The 17,119-nt window shown below is 38.0% G+C and overlaps 1 protein-coding gene across 3 annotated transcripts in view; it reads right to left on the bottom strand.

Annotated features, from left to right (window-relative positions):
* GABRB2 (gamma-aminobutyric acid type A receptor subunit beta2) overlaps window positions 1-17,119 on the bottom strand; it is a 206,709-nt gene that overhangs the window by 32,231 nt on the left and 157,359 nt on the right. For 2 of the 3 annotated variants that reach the window (XM_074350327.1, XM_045508189.2), the window contains exons 7-10: window positions 11,964-12,101; window positions 9,988-10,140; window positions 6,521-6,765; window positions 1,957-2,070 (exon numbers count right to left, since the gene is read on the bottom strand). In XM_074350327.1, coding sequence (XP_074206428.1) covers window positions 1,957-2,070; window positions 6,521-6,765; window positions 9,988-10,140; window positions 11,964-12,101 — 650 coding nt within the window. The remainder of the gene's footprint in view (window positions 1-1,956; window positions 2,071-6,520; window positions 6,766-9,987; window positions 10,141-11,963; window positions 12,102-17,119) is intronic. The other variant, XM_074350328.1, reaches the window with a different exon arrangement.

The following is a 17,119-nucleotide window of genomic DNA, read 5'->3' as shown; positions in this document are numbered from 1 at the left end:
TAATCCTCTCAGCACCTCCATGAGGCAAAAATCAGTGTTTCAGTTTTCATTTGAGGAACATGAAAGTTAAACACGTGTAATGTTACACAGCTAATAAATAACCACACTTGAACGTGAACCCAGTTCATTCTGACTCTAACAGCCACCATCTTCCTAGTGCACTCTACTGCCTCTGAGGGTTGTCAACATAATTTTGATGTTTTTACAGGTTACAGATTTAATAGCTCATCATTCAAACTTTTGAATACTAGTCCTTAATTCATACTCTGCTTATGAACTTAAAGGAGAATTCAAAAGACAGAATAAAGACATATTCAACAAAAAATATTATAAATGCAGAAGACATTAAGATTCATACTTCAATGTAAATCATTCTTTTTTTTTTTTAACATAATGTTTTATGAAATAGAGAGAAAGAGTTCTTGACAAATCAGAGTCCAAATCACGGCATCAGAAAGTGTCATGAACTCTTTCAAGCCAGCAGCTGAAAACAGCACCAAAGAGGCAAATTTTCTTTCAAGTAACATCTGAGGATTTTCCTGAATTTTCATGTAACTTTTACCCAGTTATAGACCAATCATGCAGTATACTTTCATTCTGGTTTTGAAAAACACAACATTGTTCAACCGTTTTCATCATAAACCCGAACTCCAACTGTCAGACATATCTTCTTCCACCCAGAACGCTGCCCAGTCAGATCATCCACTTCAATTTCAACAACAGAGATTTCAGTTAAAAACAAGAACAGCAGCAACCCCACAAATGAAACAGGCTGAGAAAACAGACTTAGTAGGGGCTGGGTGTTTCAGGGGATCAAGACTACAACAGTGATTAACAGAGTTTCAAACATCTCTTCTCCTGGAATCTACCTAATACCATTTATCAGACTCTGTGGCTATGTATAACACAAGTAACAAAGTTAAAAAAGCAACTTAAAATACCAAAACAAGCTAGCAGTTTAATAGGTTAACCACACCTATCTCTCAGCCCAAAGGCATTAACAATGAGGAATTGAAGAATCTGGGGTCAGAGCCACAAAAATAAGAACGTGATACTTAAAGATACAATAACGGCAGCTCATCTGACATCAAGTCCTCATAGGAAAGATTCGCAAGCATTCAGCATCATTCACTGCTTCACCAAGAAAGAGAACTACAGACAAATGAGAGGCAAGTCGCGGATGATAACGTGGAATGGGGACAACCATCATCTTCATCACCATCGTCCTCATTCTCCACTTTGGAGGGCACTATGAATGACAATTTGCCAATTACAAAATGCAAACACATGAAGATTCAGAAACTACACTGTTACGTTTTCGCCCCCAGTGGGCTTTCTTTGGCGTTCATTTAAGTCAAGAGTGTTGACAAGAAACAATCTCAATTATTGCCTCTTACCTATCATTATAATAGCCTTGCGCCAGCCAAGATAATACTTATTTGTAAAATATAAACCACAATAAAGGAACAAGGACTTGATGCAAACGTAACATTCTCAGACATGAATTAATAATCTCGGACAGAAAATAAAGGTTTCTGAATTCTGAACCAACTTACAGGAGGACTATATATATGTCTCCACATATTCCACTCACCAAAAGATACACAACAAGAAAACTAAGAAATACCAGAGTATTTAATGACACTCTATCCTCTCAATATAAATGAAAAGGAGTCTCAAAATATGATCCACTTGGTTTCTTTCTCTGGCACAATGACCAAGGGGAACATTGAAGCTTGTGCTCATCACATCCACATTAAAAAAAAAAAAAAAAAACCAACAGAAAAAAACCCCATTAGGGTCCCATGAAAACATTTAACTTATCCCCATGGCTCTGTGGACACAAGTCTACAGGTTATCTGCAAAACAAACCATACATTATTTTAAAGGGAACAGCTAAACAAATTGGCTCCAACAGAAATAACAAATAAATGGATTAAAAACTGGCTATCTAACCGTATACAGAGAGAAATCGTAATTGGTAGTCCGTCTAGTTGGGGAGAGGTTTCCAGTTGGGTCCCACAAGGATCGATATTGGGTCCCATTTTGTTTAATATCTTTATAAAAAATCTGGAAGACAAAGTAGAGAACGTGCTAATTAAGTCGACTGCTGCCACTAGATTAGGATCAGTGGTTAAAGTAAACTGGAAATAGATAAATGCTACTGGCCTTTAGATAAAGACCGATGCTAACAGAGATAAGGATTTCTAAACTTACATCTTTTTTTAATGTATCATTAAAAAAAATCTAATTCCAAGCACTAGAAATAATTAAATTTAAAAGACCTTACTCACTTTGCATAACACACAAAAAAATTAAGCACAATGGATAAAGACAACACAGAGACTGGCAACACCCCTGGATGCAGGATAAAGAATGGCTCCCAACAGAGAGCTTTTTTCTTGGTGCAGCTTTATTTGGAAAACTGGTGATTGTGGTTGTCTCAATACAATAAGGATATTGGCGGCATTTCAGATATACAAGAATCAAAGCGGTGAAAAGACAGAAGTTAACTAAATTCTCAAATATATATATATATATAATATGTATATAAACTTAGTTATTGTTAGGAAAATAACAAAGCTTAAAAGAATAAAAGGAGAGCTGGCAACTTGAAGGCATGAGCTAGAAAAGTGGGTGCAATTAATTAAGAGCAAATTCTATAAACACACACACATAAATAGAAGAATGCAAAAGATAACAGGAGGACTCTCATAACCCTAGAATAGAGGTCATATTTTTTTTTAACTACTCCTGAAGTCACTTGGGGAAAATATTCAGTAGAACTCTTGTTGGTTTGAGGTTTATTTTTAAAAATTGTAGTATTTTATAATTTAATGTGTCACCATGGAGACAACTGTGAAAGTAACACTGCCTGTCAGCCATGCTCTTGTTTTTAGACAGATGGGATTTTTAGGAGAAGTTAACTGAATTGAATACTATGGACTGAATATGTGGAATCAGCCTTTTAATTTTATATTCTTTTTTCAGTTGCTTGCACAGAGGATTGTCTCAGAAATTTTGTTTACCTTGCTATGCAACCTTGGATATTTCACTTTTCTTACGAGGCTTAGTTTTTGCATCAGTTAAATGACAGGTTAAGAACTGTTTTAAGAGCTGCAGATACTCTTGCTAAATACAGGAAGGTTAACACAGAGAAGAGATTAGAAAAATGTGGAAGTATGCCTTTGAAGCAAGAGTGGGTTCCCACCTGGCTAGGCTTCCCATTTTCATCCCTCTCTGACCTGAGGACAGAGAGCAGTTTAAAAGCCACTCTAGATGATCTGACATGCTGCTTCTGTCTCTAGGAAACCATCAATGGAAACTGAAAAAGTCAACCTGTCTCCTAGTGACTGATTTCTCCAGATCATCCAACAATACTTAGTTGATTAGATGTGCCTGATCTTTAAAAAGAAAAAACCCCCAAAAACCGTAGAACTCCAGTTGAAAAGAAGGGATATTCTTGATAAGAAATACAGGGGCATTATTCATGATGCTGACACAAAAGAAAGCGTTGTACAATCAGAGTCCTAAGTGGAGCTCCTGTAACTCTTCATGCTGGATTTAAAAAAAAAAAGTGGGAGTCTGGAATGTCAGATGGTCACCTTTCAAAAATCTAATCAAGTATTCTAGCCTAAGAAATAATTAACAAAGTTTGAAGTTGGTGGACTACAGATTTTACAGTTCATGCCTGTTGAAAAATGATTTCCCTGCTTTGACTTTAAAACTTCCAACGTGAAACATGCCTCTGCAGACAAGGCTCTTTTTCAGGGATGGGATTACATCCCACATTTTACACTGCATGCACAACACACAAGCAAGTGTCGCCAATAGGTCTGAAGACTGTAAATTTTATTTTTAAAATGTAGTAATGCCTATTATTTATGACATGTTATTCGTATTTATCACTTACTGAGTACTTATCATGTACTGGAGACTGGGTTATCCTCTCTACATACTAGCATATCTCCACAATAACCGATGAGAGAGGAATTAACCCCACTTTACAGATGAGGAGACTGAAGGGCCAGAGAGACTTTTTTTTCCTTTTTTTTTTTTTGTGCCTATTGTCATACTATTAAATGGGGGGTAAATGCTGAACCTGACTCCAAAATATTTGTTGAGAACCATTGTACTAAATTAGAACTCCTGATACTTTGATGTTATGCGAGCCAATCAGAGAAAGTGGAGAAGCCACCTGTGGGTAAAGTTTCAAGAACAAGACAAGCCCCTTATATTTCTCTCGTGTTTGAAACCAGAGGATTGGACCAGAGAAGGGCTTTTTACTCTCAGCAATATTGACATCTGGGGCTGGATGACTGTCACGAGGAGGCTGCTGAGTACTCGACAGGATATTAGCAGCACGCCTGGCTCTACCCACTGGATACCAGTGGCAATCACCTCCTCCTGGTGTTGACAATCCAAATGGTCTACAGACATTGTCAGTGGTCCTCTCGGGGGCAAAAATCACCTGTGATTTGAGAACCCCACCAGACTAGAACTCTACTGTCTCTTTTGTTCTCTCATATTCTAAGCTCTGAATTGTGGCTCCAACTTCAGGCAAGAGGATGGGTTTTTCATCACTAAAGGGGCACCTGCCCAGTGAACCATTCCCCACCTCCATCTCAGTACACTGAATCTAAAACTAGTTGAAACTCCCCCGGTTCAGTTTGCTATAAAACTGCCACTCTCTGTTACTTAAATTTATCATTTAAATGCAAATTGGTATGAAAAAAACAAGGTAGATGAAAGTGGAAGGAGATCGGATGTTATCTTAAGTCAGCTCTGCATTAGGCAATTGATTTAATCAATGCATTTCAAACTGCCGTCCTATGAGATACTTTTATTTATTTATTCAATTTCTTTTCTTTACTAAAGCTACTCTATCAGGAAAATCATAGAACGGGCTTAAAAAGCATTCTCTCATATGACAGCCCAAGAAAGTCATAATGCTAGCTTGGAATCTATTAACAGATTCCAATAAGTGAAACCTGGAACACCGAAGAGAAATCGAAAACTTCCTAGGCCCCATGGTTCATTGGCTTTCAAGGGCTATATTTAAAATTTATATGATAACAAATGTTATCTCCTGGCAAAGAGTGCCTTTGATTAGCGAATAGTCCAAAATCAAATATCAGACCTATGGATATGTGGAAAATATTAGTGACTCAGAGACGTCCAGTGGGTTTGCTCCAAATAAAACTCAATGGCAGAAATTACTTATGGTGTGCTGTCCTTGGAGTTAAATTGAAGTTAGAGATATTAAAATGTCAATTAAATAATTATTGGATGATTAATAATTCCAGATGGCTTAAAAGTATTACTGTTGTCCCAGTTCCCTCATTATGAACTATTTATCAAATCCAAAACTATGTACTACTTTATAAATGCTATTTATGGTAGATATTAAAATAAGACCTTGTTTTTCTTGTCTATTTTGAAGGGTCTAAGTTTGGACTGTGGGAAAATACATATGTAGATATTCTGTTTAGTTCAGAAAGTTATGTAATGGGAAGCCAGGTGAAGTCACATTTTGGGAATAAAGAACTGTCAAAAATCTATTGGAAATGCTGTCAAAAGCCCTCAGAATTGAGATTCTAAATCTTGGCTGCAAATTAGAATAGTATTTGGAGAACTTTTTAGGATTATGATGGCCAGGCATACCCCAGGACAATGAAATCAGAATTTCTGGGGAAGGGACGCAGGCTTCAGTATGTTTAATGCGTTTCCAATTATTCAATTGGGCACCCCAGGTTGAGAACCAGTGCTTTGAAGAATAAGCTGCATGTACGACTGGGTGGGAACTGTTCTTTGACTATCTGACTTAAGCAAGACAGTGGCCTCTTGTACCAAATGCTCCAACGATTTTAAGTGGTACATGTGCAAGGCATTAAGTAATTATCTGTCACTTAAAAAGAAAGTTACTCTTTTTTCCCCTTTCACTTCTTCTTTCTATCCATCTGATGACTTCAAGGAGAAAATCTCAGTTGGTTGTGGATGGGTCTTTAATACATGTCTGCACTTGTTTTATCTCCCTTTTAAATGAAAGAGAATGCAGAGATCAGGCCCAGAGCCTTAATTTAGCATATCCTAGAATTTAATCACATAGTTTCATTTTTATTTATTTATACTCAAAATTACCTTCCAGAAAGTAATGCTGATTTAAGTGATACGAAATTTCCTTTTGAAAGAAATTTAAATAAAGTGAGTAAATGTAAACAAACATAAAGTGAATCATAGCACACATTATACTCATATCTGGAAAAGCTCGCAAAGGGGGTTCTCCGATGACTCTGGTTTGGACCATCCTAGTGTTAAGGTAAAGGGCGTCTAAATGTTGTGTCCTAAGTTTGGGCCCTAACTGTGCCTCCATCACTAATTATCTTTGTGATGTGGGGGAAATTACTCTTGTCTTCCCTGGGCCTTGGTTTTCGCCTTTGTTAAACAAGGCCATGAGCCTACATTGCTGGCATTCTTCTTTGAGTTTAAGAAGCAAGGAGGGCTTGCCCTCAGAACCTACCTTGTTGACATCCAGGCGCATCTTCTCATTGTTGGCACTAGCAGCCTTTTCAGCTGCTTTCTTTTGGCGTTGAGGCCCCCTCCCGAAGAAGATATAGTTGACCAAAGCGTATTCCAGAAGGGCCATGAAGACAAAGACAAAGCACCCCATCAGGTACATGTCAATGGCCTTCACGTAGGGGATCTTGGGGAGCGTCTCCCGGAGGTGCGTATTGATCGTGGTCATTGTTAGCACAGTTGTAATTCCTGGAAAAAATGAGAGTCATAATGTTCCTATCTCCTTGCTGCTTTCATCACAGCTGTAAAGGTTAACTACTCTTTCACTTATTCAGATATGCTGCAAAATACATACTGGGCACATGTTACACATAGTAGCCCTGTGTTAGAGCCTGGAGATATGCATAAATTATTAATTTACAGTAAATTTTAATCATTCTGGGGGATTTTCTTTAATTCTATTTTTAGATTTATAGTTATGTCTGTAGTGGGGGACTCGAGATATAAATTAAACGCTACGATATACAGCTGAGAATATAGAGAAAATCCTGGTTTTAGCCTGTGATATGGTGGGGAAGAGATCAGGCAATGTGGACTTTGGAGTTAAGTCCTGAATAATGAGTAAGGGTTACCTGGCAACCAAGGACTGGAGGTCAAAAGTGACAGCAGGCCTAAGGGCCTTGGTGGTGGAGAGAGTTTTTTAAATGGGTGCTCTGTGGAGGTGGAAGTACACAGTCCATCAAAAGATAAACCTTTTCAAGAAACTCAATGTGGGTAACTGACAGGATATGATAGGAAGCATGTTGAGGAAAGTGAGGACTAAGTAAGGGCTGCATGATAGAAAGCCACATACACAGAGCCTAACGCGGAGTTTGAAATGAAAACTGAAGGCCACGTGGGGCCACTGACCAGTTACGAGGAGGGAGGCGTCAGGGACAAATTAAGTGTTGAAGGGGAAATAAATAACTGTAACAGTACTGAAATCAACAAATGGACGATACAGATGATACGAACAAGGGATTCCAAAAAGATGGAAAGTAGAGGTGGAGAGTAACAGAGAAGCGGGTGTCTAGTCTCATGTTTCTGGGTTGGGCATATAGGCACGCAATGCACAGAGAAATAATACAGAAGAATGATGAGACTCTTTACGGGAAATGCCACGCTGGGTCAGGTAATGACTGTCTGTGCAGTCGAGGGAGCACCCCCAGCAGTGGGGAGCTTATTCCCTCAAGGCTGTAATGAGAGGGACAGACAGAGATACTCTGGCTAAAAGCACTGGGAGCCCAGAGTCTCAAGTTTGATAAGGTCCAGCTTTGTAGCAAAAACGTGATGTGAAAACTGACCTCAAAGGTCAAGTTCATAGAGATGGTAAATTGTAAAGTCAGCATTTGAACTGGGATCTCTCTGACTCAGAAACCTGTGTCCTTAAACACTATACAATTACATAGCCCAAAAGTTAAGTTTCTTTTCTACAATTTTTTTTTTGGCAACATAAATTTTCTGATTTAATTTTATCTCTCTAATAAGATCCTAATTTTTGTCTTGTTTTTCTACATATTTATAAAGCAGATACAAAAAATAAATAAACTTGATCGTCTGATTCTCAGCATGTCAGGAAAACCTATGGTCATGCTTCAGATGTAGGTGTGTTATAGTTCCCATATCTTTTCTGTATTAGTCATTTTGACACTTTTTCCAATTTCACTTTTCTCTTCATTATGTGAACGAGAGATTATCCTGTATGACATGAGTATCACATCTATATTATAAAACTGACAATGCTGATTTTACTATTTATCTAAATCTCATTTTAAGGTATTTCTGACCTAGTAATAAACTGCTCACATAAAAAGACATTTAAAAAATTTCTCTTAAAAAGTAAATAACTTATTATTCCTGTAGTAGACATAAAACTGATAATAGAGTTTCACTTTGGAGTAACAGGATATTTATAAATTCCTTTATTCAGCACATAGTTACTGAACACCACTCACTGTGTGAGAACTGCAGATGTAACAGAAGCAAAATTAGATATGGATTCTTCTCCAAGGTATCCTCAGTACCATGAGGAAAAAGGACATCACGAACCAAGTAAATAGAAATCATAACAGCTGTTGGTCTCCAAGGAGCATTCTACAGTATTTTAGGAGACTATATCACAGCAGATGTGACTCAGTCCAGGGGTCATAACTTTTTCCTTCCATGAACTACCATAATCTAATCTCAACACACAAAAAGTCTGTATTTGAAATCATGTCACTTCTTTGCTCAGTGACTCTATTTTCACTCTGAACAAAAGCAAAGCCTTTGTTATGGCCCCTGGACCACTTCCTCATCTCTCCGTCCCCTCTCCCCGATGTTCTCTCTCCTCCTGAACTCACTCTGTGTCCACCGCCCTGGCCACCCTGCTGACCTCCTTGGCACGTTTCTGCTCAGAGCCTTTTCCTTACACTGGAATATTCCCATCCAGGTATTCACCTGGCTCTTGGTCTTCTTCAAGTCTTTGTTCCACTGGCAATCACTGAACGAAGTCTATCCTGATTATTCTAAACTGCATCCCCAGGAATACCCGTTTCCTTACCTTGCTTATTTCCCCTCTATGGACTTATTACATTATATAATTTCCATGTTACATGCAAAATAAATTTATCGTTTATCTTTCATTGCTAGAACATAACTTCTCGAAGGGCACTGGCTTTAGCTCCAGTGCCTAGTATGTTTGACACATGGTAAGTGTTCAACAAACATTTGTTGAATGAATGAATGAGTGACTTTGCTAAGGAAGTAATGATTGAACTGAGATACATCGGTGGAGCAGTTAACAGCTCAAAATTTTAAAGAGATTAGTCAGAACTCAAAATAATGAAGTTGTACAAAAGATCATAAATTTACTATACCTGGCGTTAGTAACATAAAAATACCCATGAAGTATGATTTATTCTCTTCTTCTGGTGTAATAATGGAAAACATCAAGCATAAGTGATGCTATGAATGATTTCCCAATATTCTTACTTGGTTGAGTCCTTCCCTCTGCCATGCTACTCCAAAATCTTAATAAGACTTTAGAATTCTTTCTGCTCATTGGTTAGTTACATATTGTATTTCTTTGTTTCTTGCTCAGGCGGGAAAAAAAAAGATGGAAGAGAGCTCATCCCAGGTAAGGAACACAGATAAAAACTGAACAATTATCAAGCAATATTATACAAACTATGCTTCAATAAAAATATCAAGCTGATGGGACTAATTTCATTATCGACAGCTATACAGTTACCTAATTTTGACATGAAAGAGTTTTAACTCATGTTTAATTGATTTAGCGCTGAATCAGATCACCCCAAGCCTCACAGCCAAACTCCCGTAATGTGTGCACTGTGGTCTCGACACGCAACACAAATTTGAAGGTAAGGAATGGGCATGCAAGTGAGTGTGCACACACAGGCAAACGCCGCCAAGCGGTCAGATAACGCCTACCTAATGCCACTCTCGCAGCTGAAGCATCGTAATTAATCCAGAAGGAGACCCAGGAGAGGATAGTGATCAAGATAGAAGGCATGTATGTTTGCAGGATGAAGTAACCAATGTTTCTCTTAAGCTTAAAGCTGAGCGATAACCTAGGATAGGAACCTAGAAAGACAATTTTAAAACATCGTTATCAACCAATATTTATAGGATACTTTCATTTAAAGGCTTATAAACTTTGTATATCTTTCTTAAATTCAATTTTAGCTTCTGGTGAAGGGCACTTTCTTCTGCAAAAGTAGTCTGAGAAAGCAGGGCTTTTAATTAGCAGGATTTAGTGTTTGATATATCCCACACTCATCAGTGATTGAAAGAATTCCAGCTCTTCCCTGCTCAGTTTCCTACACAGAATGAAAGATTCTCATCCTCTCCAACTGTGATGACAAGACAATTGGGGACAGTCCCTTTGTTCCCCCTTTAACTGTTTCTCAGCAAGTCCAATCTATAAGTTTTTTTTTCCTGGTTATATAAGAATAAGGCTGCACACTCTGATTATAGTGAAAGAAATCTCTCCATAAGCCCGAGGATGCATTTTAAGCCGAGGATCAGCGGCATGGCTTCAGTCCGTGCAGCGACTCCTTGAAATTCTGTGAAGGTTTTCATGTGCATGCAGTATTTTTTTCTAATTTCCTTGCTTCCATCGAAGTTCTAAAGAGGTTCCTGACCCACCAAAAGGTGGAGAGTCACTTTTCCTGAGCAGTATTTGTGGGAGATGTAACTGCAGGATCAGATTCTTGAAGCTGGATCCTTTGATGGCGGTGGATCTAGGGAATTACACTTTAAACGAGATACATAACAGAACACAGTCTGAGAACATGAAAGAGTCACAGTGAAAAACAGTGTGTGTGTGGGTGCGTATTCTTACTAATTGAAAGAAAGCCTTGTCTAGCCCTCTTGGGCTAAAGCAAGTGTATTAATACTGAAGTAAAAATATTTTAAGTAGGAACTCATTTCCATAGTGTCTCAGGGGTTCAGAGGACCGCAAACACAGGCAAAGTTTCTGTTGTTCTTTTTGTAAAGCTTGAGGCTACTTTGTATTCTTGCTTGAAATAGTTTTCAGGGACAGGAAGTGTCTGAGTCCTTAGCAGAAGGACACTTCAAAATCTACAGTTTAAAGTGGGGAGGGTATAACTCAGTGGTAGAGCGCATGCTTAGCATGCATGAGGTCCTGGGTTCAATCCACAGTACCTCCATTAAAAAAAAATAAATAAACCTAATTACTTCCCTCCCCTCAAAATCTATAGTTACAGTATTGGCTTTTTCTGTGCTTCAGGGATTAATTTCAATAATAAAAGTATAAAGAGGGACATTCCTATGGGCTTATTATTTTTTCTTTTAATAACTATGTAGCAAATTATCACATTCCTGGGCTTTTTTTGTTAAAAATTTGTGCTGATGAAACCAAATTTGAAGTCAATACTGGACTGTAAGGATGGTGAAGGCATCAGAATAACCTCTACATCTAGAAAAGTTTTTAGCTTCGAAACAGTAGGTAGGACTACATAATGAAATTCCACCCTTTGAGAAAAGTGTGGAGTTCTCCTCCCCTGCTGTCTTTAGAGGATTTCACTGTGGTCAGACTTGAGTGAACTGTGACTTGGCTGTCCCCAGTATGTTTCAAAGAATTACGATCAATTCTGTGGGACGCATGAAGCTATAGGAAAAACTCTGACCCACGTCTTCATTTCTCTTCCTGCATTCCATCTCCAACAATTAGCCCCTTCTCTAGTAAGTGAGAGACATTTGCTTTGCTGGAGAGTGCCTCCTGGAAAATAACTGGACGGGTTCCAAACGGGCTTGATGGGGAACTGAGGGTTCGCATCTGGAGTCACTGTCCTTCCCTAGGACCCAATCCTGAAAGAGGTGAACACTTCTGACAAAAATATGATGACGCCTCCTTTCTCTTAACCATTTCCCATGATACAAACCTGTGGAAAAAACAACCTTCTTGGTGATGAGTTTGTAATCTACGATGGAGAACTGTGGAAGTTCAATCTTTGTCACTCCTGTCACTGCATTATCATCCCCACGCCAGTAAAACTCAATGTCATCAGTTGTATATCCATCTGTAAAAGGAAACATATACACACATATGCAGACACACGAAAGACAAACAAAACAGGAAAAAGAGACTGTTTAGAAGACAAACTGTGTAAATGGTTAATGGCTACCACTCAAGGCTATTATGTGCTAGGTACCATGCCAAGCACCTTTAACCCTCCCAACAGTCCCAGCGGGGAAGTGTAATCAGGCCCATACGAGGCAACAAAGGCTTAGAGAGACAATAACAGCTTGTATTAAGCCTTGCAACTAGGAAATGATACGTTTGGGACTTGAAGCTAAGTTTATCTGATTATGAATCTCATTCTCTCAAACATTATCACATAACCCTGAATGATACTCTGAGACAACAGAAGAAAAAATCATTTGAAAGTTATCTGTACCGCATTAAATGGTACCAAACCCTTTCCCGCCAATAAGAAATATTTGAATTACAAAATATTTGGATTTCAAGCCAGAAGAGAAGAGATTATGAAGAAATGAGTCATTAATTTTCTAATACTCGTAGACATGATCTCCAAATTTGATTTTGCAGCATACGTAAATTAGAAAAGCAAACAAACAAACAAAAAAAACTGCCCTACAAAACAAAACTCTAAACAACAACAGTTCTGAGAGTTTTAAGGTGTAAGCACAAGTGTATCGTGTACACCGAAAATGCACAGAGCATTTGAGGTGGGGGTGGTGCTTCCATTCATCCGACAACTCCTTGTTGGGCACCTACTATGCTCGTCAGTGCAGAGTTGCTGGGGCTCGGACTCCGGATCATGAAAACATGTCCTCTGTTAATGATCTTTTCAATCCATGGGGCAGAGTGGGGTAAACACACATATTCTAATGAGTAGGCACACATAACTGCAGTGAATAAACACATATTCCATTGTAAACAGTTCTGTACGGGGAAGCAGGCAATGGAATTCAGTGAATATCAGTATTTTTATAAACGCATCTATCCCTCACAAATCCCCCGCCAAAGCATACACTGTACTTGTATATCGCATTTATCTCTTCAGATAACATATGCATCCAGATAGTTGAGTTTTAACATGTCTAGGAGGTAGGCAGGACAGATACGGCTCTCCTAGTTTCAAAAGCAACAGACAAATGAAAGGCTGCTTAAGTTCTTCGCCTTTTGACACATGACTAGTTAGTCTAACAATGAGGACTAGAACACCAAGTCTTTGACTCTGAGCTCTTGGGATTTTTCAATAAACCACATTTCTTCCAAAGAAAGAAAGTCAAATCTCCAAAAAAAAGCAGAAACAAATTATTTTTCAAAGAATGACAATACTGTCAATTTGAGAAACTACATCAACCATAGCACAGCTCCAGCAGTGTCTTCACTTTTCTAGAAATCTGAAGTCCTTTTTATCCAAAAGAGGAGCCATCTTTATCTGATACAGAAATACAGTTTTTTGGAAGAGTTATTAAGAACTTGAACTTGTAGTTCCATAGTGATAGGTTTTTGGATAATAGCTAATGATTTTAAAAAGGGTTATTTACTTGCAAACATCGTAAATTGCATTGTAATAAAAAAATTGTGGAGTTTAAATAGACTACATATCACCAACATTTTTATTAGCATGGTCTGATTTAGAGCCCTTCATTTTGTTAGAGAATGTCTTTGATGTAAAAGTAAATTATCCATGATTTTAAAGTCAAGTCCAGGTAGTAAGTGAACGGCTCAGCAGGCTGATTCTCAGAAAAGAGCTCTCACTCCCCATTAACCTGCCCCATTACTATTCTCTACCTAAACCTAAGAACTCAGGTGTCTGTCCCAAAGGATGACCACTCTTGGCCTGACTGCGACTTTCCTAACGTGGCTGTGGGCACCCTCACGTTCCAGGACTTCGTCTCAACTTTAATCCTGTTTCTCACTGGTTATTGGCACACAACTCTCAGTTACGAAATCGTTTAGCGTCAAAGACAAGCCCACCTTTGATAAAACAGTTTCAAATAACAAAAGAAGGTCAACTTGCTCCTAGAATCAAGCTAGATAGCTAGAAATGTCAAAACGAATTTGTGTATAAACATGAAAAACAGTATTTAGGGAATGAGAAGGCAACAGTTTTCTAGAATGCTGCCATCTTTGTAAGAAGAGACCGAGAGAAAAGTCAACTCACAATTTCCAAACCAGTGAAGAGCGTGTTTGTGGTCAGTATTTAGTTTCTTTTGTTCATCATTACGAATCTTATAACAGAAGCTCTCTGTAGGCAGAAGCATGGCAATACCAATGGCATTTCAATAAAGCTGGATAGGAGATGCCTAACGGTTGTTTTAAAGGTAGAATCATTATAATAAAATACAGACTTCTGTCAAAGTGTCAGACATTTGACACGGCTCTTGCTAGACAATACCCAGCAGAGACTAGGTACTTGGGATAACCTATTGAATTAATAAAGTAACTATTTAATACACATGTGGATTTGGGGAATGGCTGTTTATCTGGATGCTTGGCATCAGAAAGGTACTCATCACGTTTTTATCTCTTTCTCTTGCTCCGAGCACAGTACCTGGTACATAACTGGCATTAAATAAATATCTTTTAAGTGAATTTTAAAAAGTCATCCAATGATAATACAGCCCTTGAGAATAATCTAAAAATTCTTCATTACATATCTCTCCTTATGTAATAGTTGGTCAAGTTACCTAACCTCTCTCTGTCATCCATTTTCTCATCTGTAAGTTGGGATAATAATTTTAATAATAATAGTTATTTCACAGAGTTGTGATGCAGGAAAAACTAGCTGTTTCTTGAAAATGCTTTGGAACAATACCTGGTAGTGCTCTAAAAGGCTAGCTCATACTTTCTTTTTAGGTAAGAATTATTTAAAATAATAAAAACTTGTATTTAGTTACATGCCACTTGGCTGCTATTTCACGAACACATATAAGCACTTGCACAGTGAGAAATTCAGCTGTTTAATACCACTTAAAGAACTCTCCAAAGTATCTGGGATTGAAAGTAAAACATTTGAAGGCTATTTTGATGGCTAAGATTTTGGAATCCGACACAGTGAAGCAGCTTATTCTATACACTCCTTGGCTACTGCTGGGCTTAAAACCCCAACCTTCTTGACCTCATTTTGGGTTAACCAAGTATAGAAGGCTGCAGATGGAAAGCAAATAGATGCTCTTGCATCATCGATGTCTGGAGATGAGAGACCAACAATCCATGACAGTGCCAGGGTGGCCAAGTTCAGAAACCAGCTCAACATACTGTGTAGGATTAGCTGAGAACAGACCTAGTTTTCTTCTTTTCTTTGAATTTTCTCTGAAGGAATATTCAGCAGTCTCTCAGTGTGATTAAAAAATAAAAGAAAACACATGCAAATACATGTGACCTGACTTTCACAGCTTTCATAATAATAATGAGTAAAAAAATAATTAGATATCTTTTAAAAGTTCTCAGAAGGATGAGATGTACTGACGCTCCTCATTAATGTCTTGCAAATTAAATTCGCCTTTTATATTTTATTCATGGGATTCCAGAAACGGAGTGATTAAATTATATCATATTGTTATCATTAAAAACGTAACCCACATAAATTCAGATGGCCTATGGATAAACCAAAATACTAATTTATTGGAATTTACCTGGAGGAATTGAAACTGTATGGAATGTTACAAATTTCTGATCAGGACGGATAAATAAGTAAATTTATAAATCTATATAAGATGTAAATGAGACATATAGGTAAATACGTACACTATATGAGATCTAAGGAGCAAAAATGTCATTTTAAAAACATATATAATAACTGAACGTGTTGCCACAATTGTCACATATCTCATTACATAACCTTACATTTTAAAAAGTTTTTTCTCACTTTACTGACAGTCTACATGTTTATTTTGTTATCTACTAAGTAAATACTACATTTTAGAAGGATTTTACTATGCAAAAAATATGAACTCGTACCAAGATATTAAACAGTGGAGGTCAATGAGAACATTCAGAAGAATTAACTGAATTATCAATGCTACCATTTTTTTTTCCTACTGGAAAATTACAGTGACTTACTATTCTCTTGTTATTTATTTAAACTTTGCTCCTCAACTGGATTGTTAAATGTTCTAGGGTAGTTATCTATTTCTTGTCTTGCATCGTATTCAATATAGCAATGCTAACAGTACAGCTGGCCTTTAAAGAACATGGTTTGAACTGCATGGGGCCACTTACACAAGGATTTTTTTTAATAGTAAATACTACAGTACTTCACGATCCACAGTTGGTTGAATCCAGGGATGTAAAACTGTGGCTGCAGAAGAACTGTGGGTGTGGAGACCCCACTATAACTTATATGGGGATTTTCAACTGCTCCGATGGTCGCGCCCCTAACAGCCGCGTTGTTCAAGGGTCAACTGGACTGCCATTTACAATATTGACAAGAATGCAAGCACTCTTCTCATGACTAACTCAGTGACCACGATTAGAGGCCTATCAGTACACAATCAGAATGGACTCCACTCCACGTAAAGGCCTGTAGGAAATACAGAAGTCAAGACTGAGCACAGTCAATGCCAATTAAAGTTACAGGGATTTTTTTTTTTTTTTCAAGAGGGAGAGAAAGACACACACTTGTCGGTCACAATTCTTCAAATTCAGCAGTGAAAGTGTTCCAAAGACACTCTGACCGATTGTTCAGACTCCTGAATTGCATCTTATTCTTCACCCTGCTCTTTAGCTGGACTGCCAGACACACGTGTTCTGCTGTAAAATCATTCCTAGACCTCGAGCGGCCCAAAATAATTGGCCTGGGGTGGGTCAGACTTGATTACTTCGTGGAATCTTAGTAAGGACACCATCCACACGACCCAGCATTCATCCCACATCAAAGGTAACGTATTTTTTGTGTTACTGTCGTTTTCAAATTCAAACCGTATGATGTAAGAGAACAGGAAACTGATCATAGTCAAGCAGAATGTCAGATATAGTGATTTAAAGATCGTTTCTGTCTTTGAGTATCAAGGCAAAACTCAGTATTTACCATCTCCGTATGGGAGCAGGGTGATCTGGTGG

Source organism: Camelus bactrianus, chromosome 22, assembly GCF_048773025.1.
Source record: "Camelus bactrianus isolate YW-2024 breed Bactrian camel chromosome 22, ASM4877302v1, whole genome shotgun sequence".
NCBI classification, from domain to species: domain Eukaryota; kingdom Metazoa; phylum Chordata; class Mammalia; order Artiodactyla; family Camelidae; genus Camelus; species Camelus bactrianus.
This window is presented reverse-complemented; position numbering and strand designations above follow the sequence as displayed.